Genomic DNA, 27,394 nt, shown 5'->3' on the forward strand with positions numbered 1-27,394 from the left:
CAGGAGGATCTGTGAGTTCGAGGCCAGCCTGGTCTACAGAGCGAGTTCCAGGACAGCCAGGGCTACACAGAGAAACCCTGTCTCAAAAAAACAAACCAAGATAAAGGAAAGAAAGAAAAGGAGGAAAGGAAGGAAGTTAGAGCAGCCCTCCTCAGAGTGTCCCCAGCATGGAGAGCACCTGATGTGCCCGTGGCAGCCCTCGCCCTGCTGCAGGGGTGAGCCAAGACGACAATGAAGGTCTATATTTGGCTTCTGCAAGTCCGACTCATAAAAACACAATTTTGCTCCTTGTCAGCTCTTCTGCGCTTTCATTTATTGTTCCTGCCAATCCTGGGGACTCTCCGTGTGGGAACCTCTTCATTATTGATAATTCGGGGAAGTATTAGTTTAAATTTTTATGATCTGCACTTTGAGCCATCTGAACCACCGTCTGTGATCTAGCCTTGCTGGTGAAGTGGGGGTGAGGAATAGAAACTGGCGGGGGGAAAGGGCATCCTCTGGGAATGAATAATTTATTCCATTTTCCTAGTGTCGGTTATATTAAATTATGTTCATATTAGCAGCTTGAAAGGACAGTGGGGGACCAGTGTGTAATCAGGAGACAAAACAAAGTGACTTTGTCCATACCCACAATATTTAAAACCTTGGAGCCTCGTTTGTTAAATGGCTGTAAACCTTTTAATAATGAACGGGCTAGGACAGTTTTTTCATTCCTCTCCACCCCCACCTCTAGCCCATTTCTTTTACAAATCAAGTTAAGGCACCAGGGCCCTGTCTTGCTCTGTTTTAACTGGGGGCCGGGAGGCAGCTATCCATGATGATGCCGATGATGCAGAGGCCGTTTCTTTGCGTTCTTTGTGAAATCTCTCTTTCTTTCTCTCCCTCCCTCCTTCCACGCCCCCTTCCCTTCCAAGACAGAGGGAATTGTTTCTGGTTCTACTCCACAGGACCAAAGCACTGAGCTTTTTTCTGATGCTCCTGATAGCAGCCCGAATCCTTGTAACTCCAGTTCTGCCCCCACCACAGCTTCCTCCCAGTGGCCAGGCTCTCCCCAGCACTGAACACCTAGGGAGGCTACCTTGTTAACCTTCCTTCAGCTCCTTGTGCCCTTAGGGCTATCTTTCCATGGTGCTAAGAGAGCCCTTTTCAGCCTCTGCCTGCCCCTCCAACTTCATCTCTATCACTCCCCTGGTGACCCTGTTCTCTGGCCACTCCAAGATGCCTGTGTGGTTCCACCAGGTGTCAGCCTCCTGGGTCTCTTTGCTGGTGTATGCTCCTCCCTCCATCTAGAAAGATGGTTTCTTTGAATCTAGGGAGGCCAGAATAGAAGCAAGAAACATGTTTAGAGCCAAACTGAAGAGAGGTAAAGGGGGTGCAAGGAAGTATCACTAGATAAATGTGTTCATTTGAGCATGGTTTGGACAGATAGCAGCTGGAACAAATGACTTGATGGAATGGATTTGGAAACGGAAGGAACGAGAGTCCTGCATTTGATCCGAACTAAACAATGGTATTGACTTGGTTAAAGTCTCCGTTGCTGTGATGAAACACCGTGACCAAAAGCAACTTGGGCAGCAGAGGGTTCAATGAGTCTTACAGCTGTGGTCCATTATCCAGGGAATTTAGGACAGGAACTCAAGATAGGAACTGATGCAGAGGCCAGAGAGAAGTGCTGATTTCTGGCCTGCTCTTCCAGGCTTGCTCAGCCTCTTTTCTTATAGCACCAGGACCACTTGCTTCAGGGTGGCACCATCCACAGTGAGCTGGACCCTCACACAGGCCAATCTGATGGGAGCATTTTCTCAGTTAAGTTCCTTCTTCCCGAATGACTCTAGCTTGTGTCGAATTGACATAAAACTGACCAGCAGAGTTTGAATGATGCTATTTTCTGGCCCAGATTCTATAGGCATGAGAGTGCAGGATAGAGGAGAAGGGTGAGGCAGAGCCCTGCAGCTTGAGTGTGACCATGGCAAATGTGGGTGTGTAGATCCGAGAGCATCAGGTAGGCTGAGTCTCTGTGAGTCGGGTAGAGATGTCCACTGAGAGTCATGAGAACGAAAGATGCACTCGGGATGATGGCACAAGGGGGACACACAGGCCTGGGCACATGCAAGGACTGAGAGTGATGAAGAACTTGCCCTAGAATGAAGAGCCTGGAAGGAAGGGGAGAGGCTACAGGCTGAAAGCCGAGGATGGCTGATCAGAATAGACCGAGGGAGCAGAAAGTCTCAAGGAGAAGGGGGACAGCAGGCCTGTGGCACTTAATAGGACTGCTTCCGGATCTGGTAGGAAGATATCCTAAGTCAGATATGCATACATCCCGTGTGGCCTAGCTGAGCAGCATGGTACTCTGTGGCATTCTTTCTTCAGGCTCCTGACTCCGGCCTTGGGTCCAGGCAGCTGAGGGATCTTTCCTGGGAAAGACCCAAATGCAAGCTTCCTATTCTGTTTCCATTGACCATGTAAAACTGATGGATTCTAAGTGATACACCAGATGGATGGTACCAGAGGTGATGGGTCCTAAGTGATACACCAGAGTGGTACCAGGGTGGTACCGGAGCTGATGGATCCTAAGTGGAGCCATGGTACACCGGAGAGCTCCAAGCTCAGAAGAAGGGCTGTACGCTGGCTACTTACTCCAGGTAGAAGGGCCTATGTGCTTGAAACAGACTTGGGGCTCTAAGAAGATCAATTGTGGGGACCATGTTGGAGAATATGTGGCCTTTCTAAAAGGAAAGGAATAGCTGAGAGTCCTCACATACCAAGCAGAGGCACCTGACCATCCCTTGGCAGGTCCCTGAAGCCGATATAAAATAATTTTTTCATTAGAAAAATTACCCAGGGCACCTAGAGCATTTCATCAGCACTCAGAGCAGAACAAGATGCAGATGGCAGGGCTCTGGCCCCAACTCTGCCCCCTCAGCACCGCCAAGGGAGACATGTGCATATTTAAAACAAATACCTTCTGTAGTGGTCAGGTTCATTCCATGTTAGCTCCACACTTACCTGAAGACATCAGTGAAATCCATGGTGTCTAAAAGGCCTGCTGGGGTCCGATTTCTTGTGTTTAACATGACATCTGTGGGACGCGCCATGGTCTTGTGGTGTTGCCCTGCTCATGTGGCCACCCTCATTCTCCCCCGGGTTGTTCTTGGAGTAGCAACAGTTGCTCCCTCAGCGCTTAAGTCCCTACTGCATCGTGCAAGGGAAACCGCCACTTCAGGGAACCTATGGAAACCAAGGGGGCTTCTTCCCACAGGCTATAGTGGTGCCTTGTATCTAATGCATCCATCTGAACTGAGCGACATGCTGATGTCAAGACAGTGGTTCCTGCTTGCCTTTGTCTAACTAGATACCATTGTGGTCATGAAGGGAGGGGGAGAATCCCACCAGATCACAAGTGGGGGGGCGGGTGAGTGAGCTCCTGAAAGAAACCCAGGGAGCTTCTGATTCAGGAAAAGATAAGGAAAAAGAAAGAGACACTAGAGAAGCAACCTCTAAGTGCTCAATGTGATGGCAGGAGTATAGGCCCTTTCTCATTTACACCAAACGATGAAGAAGGTCTTAAGCTCTATCAGGGGCTCTGAGCAGGGTGTCCATACAACAGAGAGGCAACAAGAAGACTCGGAGTAAATGCTCCTTCCCATCTGGCATCTGAGGGAAAGGGGCTCGAGTGGAGGCTGTTGGTCATGGCTGTGGAAGGGATGGGCCTGCACCAGTAGGTGGAGAGTGGGCCCAGGCACGTGAGAGGGGAAACTAGTTCCCCGCTGCTATCTTGAGCCAATGCAAGTTTCTCACCTTCGAGTTTTTGTGAGGTTTTGGAAGTCAGTCTTAGCATAGTCAGGTGTAGTTGGCTTGCATTCCCATCTATCCCTGGATCCTCATCCAAGCTCACTTGAGCTGTTGGATGAATTCCCTTCCTTGTGGTTGCAGGACTGAAATTCTCATTTTTCTCATTGGCTGTCAGATCTGGCTTGCCCTCGGGTCCTAGCTCCATGGCCCTGTCACAGCATGTTAGGGTCTCTTGTCAAGGCCCCTGGTTGGTCTTTTCCCCGTCTCCAGGGTTGTGTGATGTTGTTCACTCACGGAAGGGTCTCTGCGGAGCAGTCTGTGAAAGGAACATATAAAGAGAACAGAACCAGCATTCCCCCAACCCCACCCACCCACCCTGGGCAGGACAGGAAAACCCTACCTGTGAACATACCTGACTGCTCAGTGCATTGTGGAGTGGAAACAGTCCCTTGTGGCAGTACCAGGTACTCAGTTTAGTATGAGACATAAAGGGCTGTGGGGTGGCCAGAGTCTGTAGCTTCAGGTGGGGCCTCACAGAGCGGTCAGTTTCCATGTTGTCCACGGTGCCTTAACATGTGGCAATAACTGCAAACTATTTGTCGGGTTTCTTTTTTTTTTCCTTCTGAGTCCACAAAGTGGGGTGGAGGTCCATAAAAGCCGTGAGAGGTGGCAGCGCACCTCGGTAAAATATGCCGCCAAAATAGATTTCAGGGAAAGGAGACGGTGCAATGGGCTGAACAAATGCCTTCCTTTTTCCTTGTGCCAACTCCCAAATTATATTACAACTAAGAATATGTGTGAAGGATTAACCAATAGGTTATTAATCATTACTTGTTTCTATAACCCAGACTGTGGAAGTGGCCTAAACACTTGCCCATGGAAGATCAGCGGCAGACAGCTTTAGAGTCAGCTGAACCCTGGTGTGAATGGCAGCATTGTTAGTGGGCAGTGTCTTTGTGACATTAGGCAAGTTAGTAACCTTCTAACTATAGTTTCCTCATTGATCAAACAAAGCAATTCCTACCTTGTATCATCTTTAGAAGGATAAGGTATAAGGAGCGTGTGGTGTCTCTGTGTAAAATTGAAAAATGTAATAACTTTTAATTAAAAAAGAATCAACTGTGGAGCCAATGAGGTGGCTCAGCAGGAAAAGGCACCTGCCATCAAAACCTAAGCTCAGTCCGCAGAATTTACACAGTGGAAGGAGAGCCCTGAACTTACACAGTGGGAGGAGAGCCCTGACTCCCCCGGTTGTCCCCTGACCTCCATACAAATATCTCAGCATGCCCATGCCCTCCCCAAATACATATAATTTTTTTAAAAAAAAATAAATATCAGATGCAGTGTACCTATATGAAGCACTGCATCAAAAGAAGATGCCATAATCAAGGCATGGCAAAGCCATTCCAAACATGATTCCATAGCAGCTGTGGCCAACTGCACTGGGCCTGTCAACGGCCAATCCTGGACCCAGGAGGATCTCACAGAGGCCCTACTCCTCCCTGTTGAACTATCAGTGGATAGTTCCACCGATTGAACCGGTGGATTCTGGGAATAAAATGGTGACCCTCTTCAGTTGTGGATCAAACAGTGAGCCCTCCAGCATCCTAGGGCCAGTCCGAGCCCATGGACACATACATGGTCCTGGCTAAAATAAGTGGGTAACAAAACAAAAGACATGAGTGCAGGGAAGGGACCTGCCGGGAAGAGTGAGGTATGGCAGGGCGGGAGGAGGGAGACTAGGCAGAAGGCTCTTCAGTCAGTGATGGAAATCGTCAAAGAATGCATTTAGTCAATATGGAAGAGAGGAAAGGGCAAAATGAAGGGTTGAGAGCCTAACTCAGTGGTAGAGCACTTGCTGAACAGACACTTGACTCTGAGTTACATCCCTAATACATACACACACACACACACACACACACACACATTTTTTACATTGGAAAGTGGAAAACTGGAAAAGAACATGAATTGCCTGGTAGAGTGGCCTATAAACCCATGATCAATGGTTCCCCTTTGTCAAAGTGGGCTATGCATGTCTATGGACAGGAACACCCATAATACACAAACATCTGGAGAGGTCTAATCAACATCGTCACCATGCTTGCTGGGATGGGGGTCGTGTGTTTGGAAGGGGGCTCATCATTCCCAATGTCTGTGAGATGGAGAGCAAGTCCTGGTGGCCAGAGGGAAGGGAAGGGGAAGCACTTGTCTCTGTACTAACACTGGTCCAATGTTGCAGGTGATCGTGAAGACAAGAACAGAGTACCAGCCGGAGCAGAGGAACAAAGGGAAGTTCCGGGTGCCGAAGATTGCTGAATTTACGGTCAGTTCCTTGGCAGGGCGACAAGAAGGGAAGAAAGGAGGGGCTTGCTGGTGGCACAGGGACAGTGGGGAGGAGGGAAGCAGTACAGGCTATTTCAGGAGGGATTCTGGAAGTCACATGGGCTCTGCCACTGAGGTTCATCACAGGACAAGAGTTCATCCCAGGTTCTTGAGCTTCATCAGATTTGATAACTGATAAAGGCTATTTATCTACAGCCTCTCATTTTTTCCTTGCCCCCTTCTTCCTGCATTTTCTTTACAGTCTTCAGGAGATATGTCAGGAACATATGAAGAAAGGCAAATTTTAGTCAGAGGCTTTGACCATAACGCACAGAAAACCAGGAAAGAGAAGCTGACAGATAGAAACCAGTGGGTTGGATTTTTTTGTTTTTGTTTTTTTGAAAAGGGGTAAAGTCACTAGGAGTGGACAGAGCAGCAGCAATGCATGCTGCATGCAGAGGGGGTAGAGTCACCAGGAGTGGAGAGAGCAGCAGCAATGCATGCTGCGTGCAGATGGGGTAGAGTCACCAGGAGTGGAGAGAGCAGCAGCAATGCATGCTGCATGCAGAGGGGGTAGAGTCACCAGGAGTGGAGAGAGCAGCAGCAATGCATGCTGCATGCAGATGAAAGAAGCTAAGGTTAGCGCCTGGGGAGTGGTTTGGGAACTGACAGGAAGGGAAGCCCAGCATGCAGCAGGAACAAGGGTGCTGGGGACCGAGAGAGAATAGATGTGCCAAGGCCCCAAGGCTGTAGGAACATTAGCACCAATAGGAACAAGGGCAATGAGGCTGTGCTTTAGAATAGGAGTAGGAGAGAAACAGAAAAATCAGATGTGGGCAGCATGCAGTCTCAAGTCTTGTGGGCCATGTGGGTGAAACTTGGGTTGTATGGGGAAAGCTATAGGAGGCTCTGAAGGACTGTCAGTAGAGGAGAGATGTGGCTGAATTTGGGTTTTAGAAAAACTGTATCATCTGTCACATAATGACGTCTGGTAGCGAGACTTTAAGTGAAAGAATGTCACTATAATTGTCCAAGAGAAAATCAACAAGGTTAGTAAATGGATAGCGAAGAAAGCAGAGCCAAAGACTGAAAGTGAGCATGGCCCTCGGTCGTCTGGAGGCTGGAGTGGGCTCCTTTCTGCCTTTGACAATCTCGCTTTACACTGAATCTCTATGTGAGTGACTGCGGGTGTGAGCCTGGAGGCTGGCTCCCTTGCGAAGGCGGGGACTGTTCACTTACCGTCACCTTAGCTTCCGCTGTGCGGTGTGGACCTAGTGAGCGTGGGACTGGCTCCTGCTGTGCCTGGCTGCCTGCAGGAATGAGCACAGAGGGCTGAGGGGAAAGCAGGGATTGTGGTGATGATATGGACACGCCTGGCCTTGGGGCAAAGCTGACTTGTCCTGGCAGCAGAGTTCACAACAAAATACCCAGAGTCACACGTATGAATTCTTACAGAAGAACTATATATGAATCAAAATATTAGACAAGGCTAGACCTTCTTTCTTCCTCTTGATTTTATAAATAAACCATATCTCTATAATAGACTATTTTATAAATTCTCAAGGTTTACTTTTTTGGGCTGGCAAGATGGCTCAGCATGTGACAAGCATGGAGATTGAAGTTTGTCTCTTAGAACCCACATAAAGGAGAGAGAGACAACTCCATAGAGTTGTCCCCTGACTGCACATGCTTGCCTTGGTATGCACACAGAGAGAAAGAGAGAGAGAGAGACAAGACAGTCAGAGACGGAGACAGAGACAGACAGACAGACAGACAGACAGAAGAGGTAAGATTGGTATAACCCCACCTCCATTAATCAAACAAAAACTATGGCTTAGGGAATGATTAAATCTGCTGGCCCCGCTACCAATGTCAAAGCCAGCGTCAGAGCTAGGCCTGTCTGGCCTTTCTGCCCAGCCATGTTGCCAGCAGTTCATCACTGCCAGATAGAGCAAGAATGAACAAGGGTGGCTCTGCGGGGTCCTGGTCTGTGGAAGGCCCCTCATGCAGTTTGGCCCAGTTGGCCCTGGTGGATCACAAAAGGCTCCTGGTTCCCTAGCAGCCTCTCCTGAGCACTGTCAAGTGTAGGTGGGGACAAGCTCTGCCTTTTTGGAACCAAAGGGGCGGGGGGGGGGGAGAAGCAAATTCTCATTTGCTTATGTAAAGCTTGAAGTGTTAATTAGCCCGGTTTTCATCTTTCTTCAGAGAGCTTCCTCTGGGCTTTGCAGAGGCTGCATCTGCTGGCTGGAGGGTGGTGCGGGAGGAAGGGGAGGAGGCTGTGTGGTGATTAAGAAGAGTCTGAGGGTCTTCCGTGAGTAAGCTCACTGGGGCTCAGGGATCCACCAAGGCAGCTGTGGGAGCAAACTCGTGAGACTTTTGCCTGAGAAAGGAGGTTTGAACTCCTCTGGCTGGACCCAAGGGGAACCTTCCAAGCAGGCAAGAGGCTGGGAAGTTGTTCTGAGCCTAGAGTCGTGGTGGGTGGAGGAGGTAGCCTTGCATCCTTATGTGTCCCTGGAGTTATGGATGGAGACTTCAGCTAGAGATGCAGAGCTGGGGGTGCAGCGTTGCAGATAGCCTTAGAGAACTTGGTGCTGACCAGCAGTTGCTGCCCACCCCAACCCCACCCCACCCCACCCCATTCACTCTCCGGTTCTTGCAGAATGCAAGGAGAGTGTCCACAGGCTAATGGGAGCAAATCCTTCCTTCCTGCGCCCTGGGACCTGGGAATGCTGCTAAACTGCCTTTGTAGAAGGATGTTCTAGAACATTCTGGTATTGTCTGGAGCGTGGATGGACTGGAACTATGGAGGAGCTGGTGCTGTGGAAGTTCATGGTGCACTGGAGAATGGGTGTCACAGACATGGTGTTCTGGGTGGCTCTAGCATCGTGAAGGTGCTGGTGGCATACAGGCATCCGATGCACATAGGGCAGGGCTCCACGAACAAGTGTGGTGCTGCCATGGGAGGCGCTGGCGGCCCAGAAGGCAGTTACACTCTGGAAGGACTGGGGCTCTAGAGGAAGGTCCTGGTAGTGGGGAGGGTCCTGGGCTATGAGGTGATGATGGCAAGGAGGGCGCTGTGATGTCCAAGGCTTCTGGTGTCATGGAGAATATGATATTATGGAGAGAGGGTGCTGGTGAAGGTTCTGCTATGGAAGATTCTGGTACTGTGGAAGTGGCAGTACCTTGGAAGGTCCTGTTACTACAGGAAGTCTTGGTGCTAAGGAAGTAGTGATCTTGAGGAAGAGACGGGTGCTGTGGGTGTGCTGGTGCCAAGAAGGATGCTGGCACTATCAGTAGTGCTGGTGCTAAGGATGGCACTGTTGCTATGGAAGGCTCTGGTGCTGCGAAGGGCATTGGTGCCATGAACAGTACAGGCACTCTGAATGGTCACGGTGGCATAGAAGGTTATTGCTCTATGGAGGCCACTAGTGGTATAGGAGGTGCTAGTGCCTTGGAAGGACTAGCGTTGTAGCCATACTAGGAGCGTGGAAGATGCTGTGCTGTGGGAGGGACCTATGCGCCAAGCCTGTTTGTTCCAGGGCTAGTCCATTAGTGGGAACTGACTGTTGTGTTTGGAAACCATTATATTATGGGGATGAGGGGCATTCAGAGCAACACCGGGGCCTTGAGGATGCAGTTCATGACCTAGGAAAATTCCTTTAGCCTTCCGACATTCTCTAGTTCCTCACGGGTGAACACAAGGCACACACTTGAGATGACAAAGAGCTCGAGATTCTGGAATACTCCTGGTACTTAAGCAATGCCCATTTATCCTCTCCGTGGTTATGGCCTTTGCCCTTCTTTTTGGTTCCCAGCTTCCTGCCTAAGAAGCTGAATTTGTCTCTTGGTTGGGCTCTGAGCCTTTCTCTTCCTTCCCATGGGGATATACCCGGGGCGATATGGAGGAGTCATGGAAGGCTGTAGCCAGTTCAATGTTAAGGTTCGCTGGTGACCCCCACTTTGTAACAGTGTCCTCTAGAGTTAGGTCTTTTCCTAAGAGGAAGCTATTTTTCATTTCCTTATATTAAATTTGTTCTTTAACAACTTCATGCCTATATGTAGTACCTTCTTTTTACCCTTAACCTCCCTTACTTCCTCCGTCCCTGCTGTCCTCCCTACAATATAGCCATGATCTCATAGCAGCCATAACCACCAATAGTAAGAAAGGTTGGCCCCTTGGAGTTGGTACTGGAAACCCCATAGACACCAAATTCTCAGCACAAAGGAGATGTATTACTCCAGAAAGGCCAGCATAGATGGGAGGGTGCCTTGGGATTGGACAAAGGCAGGCAGGATGCAGCAGTCACATGTGTTTCTAAGGAGTGGGTTTTAAGGAGAAAAAAGGGGAGTCTGTGCTAGAGTGAGTTGGTAAATCCTGGTTTGATGTTAGCCAAATAATTAATTTTGATTGTTGGACCTTGGCGTTTTGACTCAGGAATGAGTCAGTGGCCAAATAAGAGAACGGACCTTGGGGGGCAGCTTTAGGAATATAATCTAATAGCAAGGCAAATGAAAGGGGGCCAGGGCAAAGCCTGTAGACACCATGTCTACTGTGCTCAGGACTACTAGAGCCCTTCACCTACAATGGACTGTATAATACCAGGTCTATCAGCAGCCACTCTACACTGGGAAGGGACCACATGGCACATGGCCCTACCCTCCCTGCTGAACTATGGGATATTGATGGATCCCAGGCAAGGCAGACATTCTCCTCATTTGTGACCCCCACCCCACTGAACTCATGTCCCAAACCCCTGGTCACACAAATGGCTCTTGTTAAACTCAATAGGTCTCAAAAACAAAACAAAACATGATTGTTTGTTTGTTTGTTTGTTTGGGGTAGGCTATTTTTCAACATGTTACAACATGAATGATTATAGCATGTTTAAAAGGTGTTTCTTTAGCCTGCCTTCCCTCCAGCAGCCTTGTTGCCTAGATACTATTACTATCCCAAAACAATGCTCAGGAGAATGGAAGAACAATCCCAAAGTGGTTAAGCAGGAATTGTTGGACCAGACAATCCATCTGCTGGCCCTGTGTGTCACAGTCCCTGCCACACCTCCATGCTGTCCTAACATGGCCCTGCCACACCGGCTTCTTCTCTTCCTTCTCTTTCTCCCTCTTCTTTGTCCTCATGATGTACTGTGGGCTGGCTCAAAATCTGTTCCCGGAAGACACAAAGGGTTAGGAGAGCAAAGTGCTTCCCAAGCACTCATCACAATATAGAATAGACACATGCACGCACACACACGCACACATACATGCCACCTCCTGTGCAAGCCTCTCATGTCATCTTAGGGCTTTCTCTGGGTTCTACATAGGGTCATGTTGGATCTTCATTTCCACTTGGTTTCCCAGGGATGCCCAATATGCCGCTCCCCACAGAAAATGCCTGGCCTATCACTGTGTTTCCAGTTCCCAGGACAGTGCTAGGTGTGAAGTGATTGGTGGGTTGCAATGTGGACCAGTTCTCTCAGGCAGTCTTCATGACCTTGGCAGAGCTTGCTCTAGGCAAGCTTCAATTGGAGGGTGCACAGGTACCTGGAGGAAGGTCATGGGATAGCTGTAGAGTAGCCCAGGTGAGTAGAAGCCAGAGCGGTGACCAGCATCAACCAAGCCTGTTAGACAAAAACATTAAAAGATGAGGTGGGGGAACCACAACCGTGAGAGGCCCAGTCTCTCCTGAAGAGCCAGTATAGGAGGTTCTTATTAAAATCAAACAACCACAGCAAACACATCAAAACTGAAATAACATTTCAATAGACATTTCAGACCCAAGTATTCTCTAGTGTTGATTTTCTACTGTTTGGGCCATTAGAGTCGTTAAGTTTCTTCCCTGGTTCCAGTGGCGTCTGGCATGTTCTGTCTGCTGTCCTCTACAGAAAGGCTGCTCTGGGCAGACAGGCTGTAAACCCCCAGGACAGCTCCTCCATACTCAGAGAAGCTCACCCTGGGCCCCACTGAGAGGCTGTGAATCTGGATATCCCCCAAGGTCCTAAGACTGGTCCCGCCCCAGGGAGTCCAGTGCTGAGAAGCCTGCTCTGGGCAAGCCCCTGCCGAGTGGCAAAGAAGCCCCAGCTCTACAGAGGCTACTTCACCTTCCTGCCATCTTTTTTCTTCCATACTGTAAAGTCAAGTGATGTGGTCTTGACCTTCTGTCTCAGGCCTCAAGCCTTCTGCATTCCCACCAACATCAGCATGGCAGGAGACATGGAGAAATAGAAGAACCGGCCACCCTATGTCAGCTGCAATGTCCCTAGAGGTGTCCTTTCTGCACCCCCACTCCTCAGTTCCTCCAACAGCTCCTTCCTGTCTGGTCCCCTCCCTGGCCCCTTTGTCTCCCTTCTCAGCCTCCCTGATGCTATTTTCACTGCCCCTCCCACATCCTCTTCATTCTTGTACCCCAGAAGAGTCTTGCTTAAGTGTACAAAGATACTCTTAAATGACTATATATAAATATATATTATTATATAGAAAATAAATGACTATAAATGAGCAAACAAGCAAAACCCCTGTAGCTGCTCGAGGAACTCTACAATGTCAACATCATGACACTGGTGGCCTCGTTGTCAGCATCTTCATCTCAATCCTGGCTTTCTCTGTCCCCCTGAGCGCCTCACCAACGGTACCATCCTTCCCCACTCCTCAGGAGATGGGATCGCGCCTATAGAACAGCCATTTGCGGCTACCAATTTTTCATCGAACCACGGGGACTTCCTTTCATGGGTGGGATGCTAATACTTGCTGACAACAGCAAGTGGAGTTTTAAAATGTTACTTTAGTACCTGTTGTCTTGGTTTTTATTGCTGCCTTTTTATTTTGGGGAACATTTTTAGGCACGTTTTAAAAACTGCCTGCTGAGCTCAGGGCAGAGTCATTATCCAGCTCGGAAGGAATTTGCACATGAGAGCCATAGATACCAAAGGCTACTGCCATGGCATCTAAAGTGCACGGCTTCCCTATGGCTAGGTCATCATTGAAAATGAGAATAAAGTCTCTGTTTCTAGTTGGATAAGTGTCTTGCTAGTCACCTTCAAGAACATGTGCCATTCAAATAAACAAACAAATAGAAAAACAGGAAGATTAAAAAAAATACTAAAACCAAACAAAAAGTATACACACACAAAACCAGAACAAAACACAGAGATCATTTTATATTGATCAACTAACCACTTCAGGACATGGAGAGAGAGAGAGAGAGAGAGAGAGAGAGAGAGAGAGAGAGAGAGAGAGAGAGAGAGAGAGAGAGAGAGAGAGAGAGAGAGAGAGAGAGAGAGAATATGACAGAGAGTTGAATATGATCAGGAAGGAGTTGGGGGAGAGACAATATGATCACAATATATTGAGTGTGAAATTTTTAATTAGCAGATTTTAAGAAAGAACATGTGCTACTACTAATTAATAGTTGGGCATCAAATATGATTTTTTTTTTTATTTTCCAGAGAGAAAAAAAATCTTCTGAGGAATAGACCAGAGTAGTTTGTATGAAGCAATGTGGGAATCGGTGGCTCCAAAGCCAGACTCCCGGAGCCGTATTTTAGTTGCCAGCTTCTCAGTCTCCCTGACTGGAGCAAACCTGTGTCAATAAATGCAGAGATAGAATAAGCAGCTGCTAATGAATCTAGCCGAGGACAACCCAGACTCTTGTGGCTGTTCCATCTCCATGGCACACATACAGCGGGGAGCTGGAGCCGGTTCCCTCCCAGTCCTGAGGGGCAGAGCAATGGGAGAGCTGTTGGAAGTTTAGGCTGCCCACCACAGAGGGAGTCTACACCAGATAAACCAGAACCTCTGACCAGCTCCCTTCTCTGTCCAGAGCTGCTTTACTCCGACAAGGGTGGAGGGTAATGTGGAAAACATGTAACGCCTGAGATGGTGGAGGTCAGTGTTTTAGGGTACCGTGTATGAGTGTTCCTGGTTGTAAAGTGGGACTGCAGTCCCTGCATTGTAGACTCCCGGTATGGCTCCATTCCAGGGCGCTTCATCCCGGGAGTGGAGTCATTGGGCTGGATAACGCATCCTTCCTGTTGGGTGTCTGGGGAAGGCTAGACCCTCAGTCTTTCCTTGTGAACCCTTGGACCTTCCGTCTTTGCTGCACCCCTCCACTCAGGATGAGCAAAGTCAGAGTAGCCCTACCTCCTTTACCATCCCATGTTTGTTCCACGGTGACCCAGCTCAGATCTTCCCTGGCCCCTCCCGCCTAGAACTTGTTCTTAGTTCTATGAGTCCCCTTCTCTCTTGGGTACCCTTCCACGCCAGGTGGAAGCCCTTCCCTCTGTACCCACACTTATTTCCCTGATAATATCAGGGGGCTTCCCTGGAGCCCTACTGCCGCCTGAAATGCTTGGGTGGTCCCGGGGGCCACAGACAACTTCTCCATGCCCTTCATTGGTTTGGTCAGACGAAGCGGAATGCAGAAAGCACAGCAGCATTTGAAATATCGTTACTTATGATTCATAGTCATAGGCTCTGTTTGCTCAAACTTCTACGATACACCAGTGTCTTGCTAACTATTTCCCACTTTCTGTTTGCTGTAGTCAGGAAGTGGGTACAGTCTCTTTATGCACAGATGAGGAAGCTGGAGACCAGAATGTTGACTGAGGGTAGCGGGAGTCACACAGCCAATGAGGAACGGAGATAGGCTTTTTGGGTCAAGAGGGCTTTGTGTCTGGGTGTGTTCATGTGTGTGCAAGTATATGCCAGCACCCTCTTGTCACTATTATCTTCCAAACTAGAAAAGACGGCATATTTAGGAAGTGTCCTAAATTAAACTAAACTAAAGAGATTGGTAACTTAGTTGAATTTTTAACTGCACATCCCTGTTAAGTTTCTTCCTCTTCCTTGAGTACACCATTTGGCCAAACCCTGAAGTGCTCTGGTCCAAAACGAGGGAAAAGAAAGGCAAAGAAAAGCAGACATTTCCCCTACCTGCTTCCCAATCCCGGCACCACAAGGCGAGAGGCTTTGCTCTCTGATTTTCTAGGTCTCTGTGCTGCTGCTGGGGGTGGTATAATGAGTGATTATATCAATTTTCCCCCTAAATTTACAATACTTAAGCTCCTGGAGCAGTCAGGGGAAGACGGGCCTTAACAAAGTGACTGTGCAGCTTGTCCTGTCACCACCGAGCTCCATAATTACACAGAAACTAGTTGTCATGGCAACTGCCATACAGCCCTCCCTGGTCTCCCTTGGATGCTGACAGTCGGGAGTGCCTTGACAGGAGGGAGTTTCTCTACAGAGGCTTCATCTCTCACTTGGGTGGCCATCATTAATTCATTCTAATTCCTTATTTTACTGGCAGGCCAGGGTTCAAATGTTAGTTCTACAGCTCATTGGCTGTGGGGCCGAGGGCCAAATCATCATGCTTCTGGAAGCTTCACTTTTCTTCTTTGTAAAATGGGGTGGCAACACCCGCTAGAGAGCGGCAGTAATAATGATGTGTGTGGCGTGACTAGCAGGCTTCCCTGCATGCAGTCGTGCCTGCGAGATACCGGACAACTTCTTGATCTCCTTTACTCTGAGGTTGTGAGCTGGATGTGTGTGTGTGTGTGTGTGTGTGTGTGTGTGTGTGTGTGTGTGTGTGTTAGGAGCATGTTGAGGGGAGAGGCTACAGACACTGCTAAACATCCCATGATGCACAGCACCACCCTCTACAGCAAAGACCCATCACCCACAGGTGCCAGTGGGGAGGAAGTGAGCAGCCTTGCTCTGTGGTCGGTGTCAAAACAGGATCACACCACAGTCCCGCCACTAAGATTTTCCTGCTGTTTCTCTCTTATTCTGGTGCTCGCAAACAGGGTGCGGTTAGTAAACACACATGCTAACTCAAACTTTTAATTCTAGCATTTGTATGGTAGCTGGGGGAGAAGAATCCAGAGTTCAAGGACAGCCTGGGGTATATAAGATATTGTGAAGGAAAGAGGAAGGAAGGAAGGGAGGGAGGGAGGGAGGGAGGGAGGGAGGGAGGGAGGGAGGGAGGGAAAGGAAAGAAGCCACACCCCAGGTTTGAGGATGCAGTTCAGCAGAAAAGAATTTATTTTCCTAACAGGACCCTGAGTCCCAGGTTTAGTCCCCAACACTGGAAAACAGCAATGGCAGGCAACAATAAATCCAACAAAGGGGCCGGAGAGATGGCTCGGTGGTTAAAAGCACTGAATGCCCTTCCAGAGGACCGAGGTTTATTCCTCAGCACCTACGTGGTGGCTCATAACCATCTGTAACTCCGGTCTCAGTGGTCCACTGGCAGACATACAGACAAAGACCCACACACGTAAAATAAAAAGAGGTTTTAAAAGACACCGTGAAGCCAAAGAGCAGAAGATGGCTGGAGGGTGCGGGACTTTCGTGAGGATGAGATGCTGCAGGGAAGGAACAGCTGCCTCTTCCTTCTTTTCCCTGCTCCTACCTGACTGTGAGAGGCAGATGTGATTGCGTCATCCCTCAGGAAGACCGCTCCAGATGCTTCAGGTCCAAAAATAGCTGTATAATCAGGGCTTGCGTTTCTTCAGTCTCCAGCTTGCCTCCAGCTCTTCCCGCCCATCCAATCCCATTTCAGCATCCTCCTGGCCTCTGTTCCTCTTCCCACACCAAGTGTTTTTCTTTCCTTCACTTCTGGCGGACATTTAATTATTCATCTGGTAACACTGGCTCAAGCCTCACCTCCTAAATTCGTCCATTCTTGAGAGCCGCTCCTGTCTTCCCACTGGCAGGTTAGGAATGGTGGTTTCCTCCTTGAGACCATGTCTACCACCAGCCTCGCCACCTTCGCCCCTTCCGTGCAGCTATTTCCTGGCATACAGCATTTCCATGATCCTAAGGCAGCTTGACCTCTCCAGTGCAGAACTGTCCAATTCAGTTTCCTAACCATGGGGCTACATGTTTAGGAGCTATGAATAGAATAGTCAGTAACGTTTTGAAGCAAAACAAAAAAAATTCTTTTTTTTATGTGCATTGTCTATGGTATGTGTGTGTATGTACGCATGCTTGAATGATTGTGAGCATGTGTGTATGTGAGAGAGTGTGTGTATTATGGTGTGTGTGTAACAGTGTGGTGTGTGTGTGTGTGTGTAAGTATGTGAGAGAGTGTGTAAGTAAGTGTGTGCCTGCACAGGCAAAGGCCCAAGGTTGATGTCAGGAATCTCCCTTGGTCATCCTTCCATCCTTTGAGGCAGGGTCTCTCAGTCAAACCCAGAGCTCACTAATAAAACTAGCTCTGCCAGCCAGTGTGCTCTGGGCATCCCCTGTATCTGACTTCCAAGGCTGGAACTGCACACCCACCTGGCATTGACATGGGTTCTGGGTGGATCCAAATTCTGGTCCTCTTGCTATGGGACAAATGTTTCAACTGTGGAGTCATCTTCCCAGCCCATGGGGTTTTGCTTTGTTTTTTGTTTCTTGTTTTTATCTTTTAGTATGAGAAACACCACACACACACACACACACACACACACACACACACACACACTGTATGAAGAAGCAAACATAAGCTGAAATGTCAACCCCCCTTTTCTCCCCCTCAATGTCCTTTGCTCCCGAAATACCCATTGTGTGGGTCTGTGCCATTCAAGTTGGAACGTTCTAGACATGTGTGGCTAAATACAACTGGATTAACCAATGGGTGCTTTAGGTAGCTCCCTTACTGCTGTGGCAAACACCTGAGGAGAAGCACCTGAGGGAGGGAGGGTTTATTCTGTGTTACAGCTGGAGGGAATACAGCCCACAACGGTGATGAAGTCTTGGCGGCAGGAGCTAGAGGCACATGGAATCCACAGGTCAGAGGTCAGGGGTGGATGCTGGAGCTCAGCTCACATCCTCCTTGTTTTCCACCCAGAGACTTGTTTCCAAGGTAACTCAAGAGTCCATCAAGTGACCATCAAGATTAACCATCATATGAATACAATTCAAACTTTGATTCCATAGTCCTGAGCCACGGTCAGAGTGCTCAGAAGCCACAGAAGTGGAGAGCAGCCCACACCACAGCGCTCAGGCCTGAGAGTCACACACGCTGCTCGGGAGTCCTCTCCTAGCTTCTCCCTCAGACTTATGTGAGCACGCATGTGTGCATCTGATGCCTCCCTTCGTTGTCTCAGAAGCGAGCACTTTGTGGTCTTCTGTGACTTGTTCTCTTTCTCATGATAACACACCTCCGAGACCTTTCCTGCCGCACACTGAGCTCTCTCGCGTTCTCATTGCTACTGCAGCCTGAGGCTGTCTCATAATCTCTTCCAATTATGTTGCTATTGTTCTGCCTTTCAGTCTTGTATGCTAAACATTGCAACAAAATTTATGTTTATTATGTCTACAGACACACACACACACACCACACCACACCACATACTCCACACCACATAACACTCCACACCACATACACACACACCACACCACATACACACACACACCACACCACATACACACACCACACCACACGTACTCACCCCACCACATACACACACCACACACACACACACCACACCACATACATACACCACACCACACCACTCACACACATCACACACACACACACCACACCACCTACACACACCACACCACACACACACACCACACCACATACATACACCACACCACATACACACATACCACACCACACACACACCACACCACATACATACACCACACCACACACACACACCACACCACCTACACACACCACACCACATACACACACACCATACCACACACACACCACACCACCTACACACACCACCCACACATACCACACCACATACACAGTCCATGCCACATACACACACCACATACACACACCACACTACACACCATACCACATACACACACACATACTCCACACCACACACACACCACATACACACACACGTACTCCACATCACACATACCATACACACATACCACACCACACACACCGTACATACCACATACACACACCACACCATGTATATACACACACCACATACACACACTCCATACCATACACACCAACACCACATTCACACACCACATACAGTCTAAATGCTTCTCCTTCAAATTCATATGTTGAAATCTTAACCCCCAGATGACAATATTAGGAAGTGGGGCCTCTGCGGAGATCCTTAGATCATGAGAGTGGAACCCTCACAAAGAGGATTACTACCTTTACAAAATAGTCCTGAGGGGCAGAGAGATCGTAAAAGCCGGAGAACTAGAACACACTGAGAAATAATGTCTTCATACATGACAGAGAAGCTGTACCCATGAACTCTCAACAATGTGACTGCCTAGACAAGATGTGGCTCCAACTAGCATGCCATTGTGCAGGGGCGACATCTCAAGGCGCCACCTCTAGATCAAGAGTCACAGGTAATTAATGGCTACTTGAGAGAGGGAGAATCAGTTCTCTCCAGGGACGAGCCCAAGTGGTTAGCCCTAATGCAATACATATGTGTGTGTATGTATGTATGTAATATATATAATATATATATGAGCAATACTAAATGAACCCAACAGGTTATATTTATACAGTGTGTGTGTGTGTGTGGTGTGTGTGTGTGTGTGGTGTATGTGTGTTGTGTGTAGATCAGGAATTTAAGAAAGACTGGGGAACAAGGAAGAGCTGGAAGGGGAGAGGAGGAATGGAAATGATATAAATACAGTACTCAAGTACACAATTCTCAAAAATTAAAAGGTTTAAATTAAAATAAAGTAAATAAAATGGTCCTGAGGAGGCTGCTTGTCCCTTCTACAGATGGTCTCCACTAGACAGCCTCGGCAGAGACTTTGAACATGGGCTTCTCAGTCCTCAGACAGCAGAAAGAGATTCTCATTGTTTGCGAGCTCCCTGGCCTATAGTATACACATGTGCATGGACACACACCTTACACACATTCATATGTATAGGGCACAAGGACACTCAGTCATTCCATTTTATAGACGTTTCCCAATTATCTACTTCCTCCTAAAGATGCGGCTCTCCTCACATTGCCAGCACCAGCTTCCGACTAACTTCAAAAATGGTACCACAACATAGGTAAAAGAGAGTTTATTTTACCAATAACATGGGTGGAGATGCTATTTGATTTTTAACTCTACTTATCATTATCAGTAAGACTGATCTTTCCATATTTTTGCCTAACATGTATTAATCATGCAGACTAATTAGGTTCAGTATGATATTTACATACATGCATATATGTGTCCTGTCAGATCCAATCTCTCCTCGTCTACCCATCTCCTAGTGTCTGTGACAATTATCCTTCATTCATATAGCTTCTCTCTCTGTTTCTCTGTCTCTCTGTCTCTGTTCTCTCTCTATCTCTGTCTGTCTGTCTGTCTCTCTCTCTCTCTCTCTTTCCCTCTCTCTCATGCTATCTTTCCAGCTTCTGCGAATGAGGCAGAACATGCGGTACTTATTTTTCTGTCAACATAATGTCTTCTGGTTCCTCCCATTTTGCTGCAAATGGCATGATTTCATTCTTCTTTGCAGCTGGCTAACACTACTCTATCTAGATAGAGAGCTTGTTCTTTCTCCACTCATCACTGGCAGCCACTTCGGGTGATCCCACAGTTTAACCGCTGTGAGTAGCACCGTCATAAACGTAGACAAGCACATGGGGGGGGGGCTTGGATGCTGGTTTTATTCCCCAGGGCTGTGTCTGAAAGGCTGACTCACACGGCAGATCTATCTTCAGTTTCTTGAAAATCTTTATACTGTTCTTCATAATTGTGTTCATTCTTATTTTTACCGGCAGTATAAGCAGCTCTGTTTTCTTCACAATATTGTGTGGGTTTATTGGCTGTTTGATTTTTGATTCTTTCCTGAGAGCTTCCTGTGCCATTAGGCTGGCTATGGCTCCCACCCAGCCAAGTCCTGCACCCCGAGCTACAGATGTCATCTTTCCCACTTTTTTCTTGGTTATTTATGTTCGGTTTTGCTTATGGGCTAACTGTTTCTTTTGCTGCTTCTTTTGCTGCTGCTTCTGCCTCCTCCTCCTCTTCTTTTTGGATACTAGAGGATTTTCCCTTTCAATTTAACTCAGATTAGTCATCAACCCAGAAGTACAAGAGAAAACCAATCTTCCTCTGTTAAACTGAGGCCTTCTCCCACCCTGAACTTGTGTTTTGCTCCACACTTTTGCTGTTTTGTTAAACTGAGGCCTTCTCCCACCCTGAACTTGTGTTTTGCTCCACACTTTTGCTATTTTGTGTTTCATGGTTTGATCCACCTAGAATTTGCCTCTGCCTGAAGGGTGGGTTGGACATCGTGTTATTGTTTGTGCTCGTATCTGCACCGAGCTATAATACCCCTAAGCCCTGTCTGTCTGTCTGTCTGTCTGTCGGTCGGTCGGTGGGTCGGTTGGTCTGTCTGTCTGTCCATCTGTTCATACTCTGTTTACATTTCTTTGCCATCAGGCAGCTGGTTTCTTATTGTTGCTAGTGATTTCTTGGCAGGTTTAATTTGGCTTCCTAATGCCAATGACCGATCCCTCTTCCATATTTTGTTTTCTTGGGTTACCTTTCCTACGTTAAACGCCTGTTGTCCTTTTCTTTCCTAGTTGCCTCGGTCAGTAATTTCAGATCTGCTGTTTCTAGCATTTTGTCACTTAAATTGTAATGGGTTTTCCCCCAAAATGTCCTTTCTGAGTTATGGAGATGATCATATGTTTTATCTTTTCTTTTTAAATTAAAACTCTTTGTTCAGTTTCATGCATGTGTACAATGTGTTGTGATCATCACCTGGTGCCCTCGCGTGTCCCGCTCCTGGTGACCTCGTGTGTCCCGCTCCTGGTGCCCTCGCGTGTCCCACTCCTGGTGACCTCGCGTGTCCCACTCCTGGTGACCTCGCGTGTCCCACTCCTGGTGACCCCTTGTTCTTCACCTCTACTCCCTCTTATCTCACATCTTTTTTGTACACAGAAGTGCAGCTGCCCTGTGATCATGGTTGTAACAGCCAGGCTGTATCTGGAAGACAGCATTTGGCAACATTCCTCCCTATTCTCTACTCTCACCTCTTCTCTTTCCTCCCACTCTTTGATGCTCTCTGGGCCTTGAAGGTGATTATAAAGATGTTCTACTTAGGGCCGAGTGCTCAACAGTCACTTATGCTCAACATTTGACCAGATTTTAGTCTTTGCAATAACTGCCTCCCACTACAAAAAGAAGCATCCCTGGCCAAGACTGAGAGCAGCACTAACATAGGTATAAATATGAATACCTATAAGTCAGTTTGACAAACATACAGGTAGGATCTGTGGCTTCTTCAGCAGCCACAGACTTTGACCAGGTTCGTAGTACCAAGCTTGCTCCCCTGGAACAGGCTTTAAATCCAATCAGAAAGTGGTGGGTTACTAACAAAACGGTCATGCCACGATGGCACCAGTGGGCATTTCCTGCCTGACAGGTCTGTATCATAGCATGGAGGGACAACACTTTGTCCAGCAGTCTTCACAGAACTTTCCATCACTACATATAAATGGAGACATATACAGGACACAGAACATTCCATCACTACATGTAAATGGAGACATGTGCAGGACATGTAAATGGAGACATATACTGGACATGTAAACAGAGGCATTGCAGGACATCCCCTATCAACTACAAGTCCTATGTCTTGTCATTTGTCTTTTTTTATTCACTGATAAAATTTTGACAAATATGGTACATTTTACCATTAGATTTTCAAATACGAAGCCAATTTTTACACATTTTGTAATACACATCTTCATTTTATATACTTCCAACTTCTATTGCTATTGTGTTATTTTAAGCTTAAAGAATATTGTGAGATAATATTTTCTGTGTGTGTGTGTGTGTGTGTGTGTGTGTGTTATCTTTATCAGCTTTGCTTGAGTGCTATTCTGCATTTGGGGAAGAAATGGAGTTCATGTTTTTTTTTTCTTTATTCTCTGGGAAAACAGAGTACGAAAATTATGTTTATCTTTCTTTCAGGATGTTTTTTATAAACAGAGACAGTCCATAAAAATCATCTGTATTAGCGTTGTCGAGGGTATGATAGGTTTCAGTATATATGTGAAGAAATAAACAAGCAAACCCGGTTTATACCCAGCTGTCTCTCTAAAGCCCTGAAAGATTGTGTTTTGAGATGTGCCCATTGTCTTTCCCCTGTGCCCACTGTAGCTCCCTTAAGCGATTCTTCCCCGAGTAACCCCATTCAGTCGGTGCGTATTTACAGAGTACCTACCCTGTCCAGTGCTTTGGGGTATACGGTGTGGGTGGGTGATTCTTTGGAGCACAAGCCCTCATCCCGGGGATGCTACCATGCAGAGAAAGCTCCTGTTTAGGTGAATCTTTTTTCTATCCTGGAATATTAGAAAACGAGGGATTTCATATTTACAGAGTAATTCTTTAGGGATCCATTAGATCTAAAAAACACCAAATTCCAGGCTGCACACACTTACAACAAACCGTTTCCTGTGCCTGTGTCTCTGCTTCCAGCTTCTGATGCGGGTCCACAAAGGGCCTTTGGGGTAGCAGGGCACAGACCTGCCCTGCTGATCTGATTCACTTGTCTTTGACTTCTGAACTTTAGGTCTCTGGTTTGTAAGATGGAGTCCCTGATCTTATTTTGTGGGACGATTAGACAGAGTAGATGCACATGAGGTCTTGAAATACAGTTTTTGATGTTTGCTTATTGCTTCCTGATTGATCTGGTGTCCATCCAAACACCTGGTTCAGTCTTGGACCGTGACTGGGGCGGCTGTGGGATTCAGTTATATCTGGGTTGTGTTTGAAGCCCTAGCTTATGGATTTACTCCTCTTGGCATCGATTTCCAACTAAACTGCCAGAGTGCTTCTTAGGACTTGAGTGGAATCAGGTCGGTGAATCTTGGGTGCTTGGCCACCATTCAGCTCTCTCGTGTTCCCAACAAGCTTTCAGTTCAGGTTCCTTCCTCTGCTGTGCCTGTCCATCACAGCACAGCCTTTATTCACAGTGGAGCTCCTGCCGACCTTCTCCATGACTTCAGGCTGAGTCTCTGCCTGTTCTCCTCATCCCCCCACCCCCTCCTGCCAGGCTGGCTCAGGAGTCTGTCTCCAGCTTACCATTTCTCATCTGGCCTTCTAGCTGTCCGTCCTTACCCTACACCCCATGTACCTGGCAGTGAGCTTGTCCTGAATTAGACACCCAGCCTATGTCTGCGATCCGGTGTGCAGTCAGCTCTGAGTTATACAATCACATGTGAGTGACATTTTTTTGCCATTTCCGTTCTCCGAGGATCCCAGGAAAATGGTTCGTTAAAACAAAAATGGGCCAGGAAAATCAATTGCATTTCTCAGATGTAGAAGAGGAGAAAATATGAATTTCCTAAAAGACCCCAGGGCAAGGCACTGTAACTGGGAATTGGAGATTCCTTTAATTATTTTCATTCCACCAGAAAGGCTTAAATCTTTCGGATATCATTTATTCATATAGTCTTAACTACTCTAAATCAGTGTCCTGATCTCCTGATAGACACATAATATTCGAACATTGTTATGAAGTTCAATCTGACGTTCTGATTTCTGATTATCATTTCAGGATAACCAGCTTATCAATTATCTTTTCCTTTTGATCATTTCCTTATGGATATTCCACTAAAACCCCTCTTGCAGCTATTTGAGGTATATAGTATATTGGGGGGAACTATATTCGCCCTGGAGTAACAGATTGCTAGAGCTTATTCCTCTTCCCTCTGTAACGCTGACCCTACTGACCACCCTCGCCTCTTCCCAGGCTTACCTTAGCCTCTGGTCACCCCATTCTAGTCTCAATTTCTGCACCATGAACCATTTTTCACTCCACACAGGAGTCACACCAGTGACCATTGCCTTTCTCTGCCTGGCATTTCACTTGACAGACCGCCCTTCGCATCGACCCATGCTACTGCGCATGACAAGATTCTGTGCTTTTCTATGGCCGGGTTGTATTCCGTTGTGCATAAATATCATATTGCCTTTCTTTGCTTGTTAATAGACACCCAGATTGATTCCACAGCCTGACTGGTAGAAGCATCACTGCCGTGAGGATGAAAACATGCCGCCTCTTCTTCACGGTGGTTACTGCTTTACGGGATATGCTCAACTTTTAGTGGTGCCTCAGTATTGTTTTCCTTAGTGGCCACACTAATTATATTCCCGCCCTCATTTTGTACATTATCTTCAACATCTATATTATTATCATCATTATTATTTAGAACTGTCATTCTAATTAGGTATCTAGCTGGGGTTTTGACTTTCATTTTCCTGACGCACCCACCAGGTAAGCAGGATCTCTGACTACCACTGCCCACTTTATTTTAATGAGTGTTTCCAACCGAGCCTGGAGATCCAGCTGCTCAGCCATTCGCCGTGGTTCATGAAATTCAGGAGCAGGTGCACTTGCAAAGCTGCGAGCCTTCCGGTGCAGCCCCTTCGTTCTTTCTGGGCCATGCCAGTGATTGACAGTTAAACACCCACACTCCAAAATGGCTGCCTTAGTACGAAGAGAGAAAGAAGGCCAAGAGTAGACTTCAGGGTGACAGAAGCTGGGGTCCGGTTCCACCGTTTGCTGCCGTTGCCATCTCTGTCAGATTTCATAAGTACCTTGTGACAGGGACATTGCTGGAATCACTCTCTTGGGATAGAACACAAATGAGAGAGAATAGCCACTTGTTTGGGGCCAAGCAGGTCGACTAGAAGACATCTGTACATCTTGTAAGCAATCAGTTTGTTTTTCTTTTCTGTGTGTTCTGAGTGTTATCACAAAGCTATTTCCTTCTTCGGTCAAACAGCTAGAAAACCCTGAGTCAGCTGATTGCCCATTCATCTCCAACATGAGACCTGTTATCTTCCATGCATCCAATTTGTCATTTTTGTTCCTTCCTTTGGATTCACTGAAATAATATGATTAACCACACAGATGGTTAAGGAGCCTTTGTCCAGCCATACTTGGAACCAGGAGTCTTTGAAATTGATTGTGAATATTTACATATTTCCGCGCAGATATCTTAGGGCTGGGAACGATGTCTACATATGAAATCCACTTATGTTCCATGTATGCATTGTGCAGAGCCTGAAGGTCACTTTATAGAGTATTCTGACCAGGTTTGTTTGCATCTTGACTATAACCTGTCATCTGAGTCAGGAATTCTGCACTCATGGTATCACCTCAGTGCTCAGAATGTTCTGGATTTTAGATTCTAGGATTAGTGATGCTTGGCCTGTGGGAATTGTTCAGACACATGGAGGAACTGTGCAACGTGCTTGGGCAGAGTGTGACGTAAGTTATGCTTTCAGTGACCGTTAGGAGCTACTAACCCATGATGAGGCATGATAAGGGAGAAAACGCAGTAGTGAAGAGCCGTGACTGCTCTTAAGGAAGACCCAGCACCTACGCAGCTCACAGCCGCCATTTGTAACTTCAGTTCCGGGGACATGACGCCTTCTTCTGGTCTCCTTGGGCATGCCATGCACCACGCACAGGCAAACACCCCTGCACATAAATAAATTTTAGAGATGACAGAAGTACTTAGGTGGCATTTATTTCCTTGACACAGACTTACTTGCCAAGCAGCCACAGTAGCGAGCCTCGGCCAAATGCAAGAAGTGCTGGAATAATATTCAGTGTTCTCTGGACTCAGGGAGCATTTTGGGCAAAGCCTGCTTTGGCGCAGGCAGACATCAAGCAGGCTTCCTCAGCCTGGAGTAGCACAGAGCCTGCATCCCTTTGGGGGCCTCATTTTCCATATCCAGGAAGATTCCCTGGCCCAAGCCTCACTTCCGACCCCTCAGTCTGTCCATAGCCTTCCAAACACAGCCCTGTACAAAGACCGCCTCAGAGTCTCCACTTGGTGCCATGCTGCCCCCTCATCCAGGGCTTCAAAGTCCTGAAACCTCTGTGGGAACTTGGATTGGACAGACATTGCCCCGTGTTCCAGGCCCACATCTCAATGGCACGATAGACTCACCGGTTGGCTGTGTGCACAACCTAGAGTCTGCTAGATGACTTCCTCGTTCATGAGGAGACAAAATAGTCTTCATTATTCACAGACAGGGAGAGTCACTGAAGCCATGGGTCTCACACATGCCCAGTGAAGCTGTGAGAAAGTTCATCAGGGCTGTGACACACCCACCCGACCTTCTCCATGAAACAAAGTCAGCTGTCCAGTGACTGCAGGGGCAGGCTGTCAAGGTGTTGGTTGGTGGTGAATGACAGTGACAGGATCCAGCGCCTCAGGGTGTCATGGTCCACTGCACTGGCAGGTAGTGTCATAACTAGCTGCTGTTTCGCAGATAAGGAAATGGGAGCTCAGAGAAGCGCTGCCATTCACTT

General features: G+C 47.5%; 1 protein-coding gene across 1 annotated transcript in view; it reads left to right on the forward strand.

Moving 5' to 3' along the window:
* Window positions 1-27,394, forward strand: part of Nsg2 (neuronal vesicle trafficking associated 2) — a 52,058-nt gene that overhangs the window by 9,835 nt on the left and 14,829 nt on the right. Inside the window, exon 3 of the mRNA XM_050137396.1 lies at window positions 6,032-6,115. Within this exon, the coding sequence (XP_049993353.1) occupies window positions 6,032-6,115 (84 nt within the window). The remainder of the gene's footprint in view (window positions 1-6,031; window positions 6,116-27,394) is intronic.

This window comes from Alexandromys fortis, unplaced genomic scaffold (assembly GCF_014885135.2).
Source record: "Alexandromys fortis isolate MF-2015 unplaced genomic scaffold, M_Fortis_MF-2015_v1.1 scaffold_29, whole genome shotgun sequence".
NCBI lineage: Eukaryota > Metazoa > Chordata > Mammalia > Rodentia > Cricetidae > Alexandromys > Alexandromys fortis.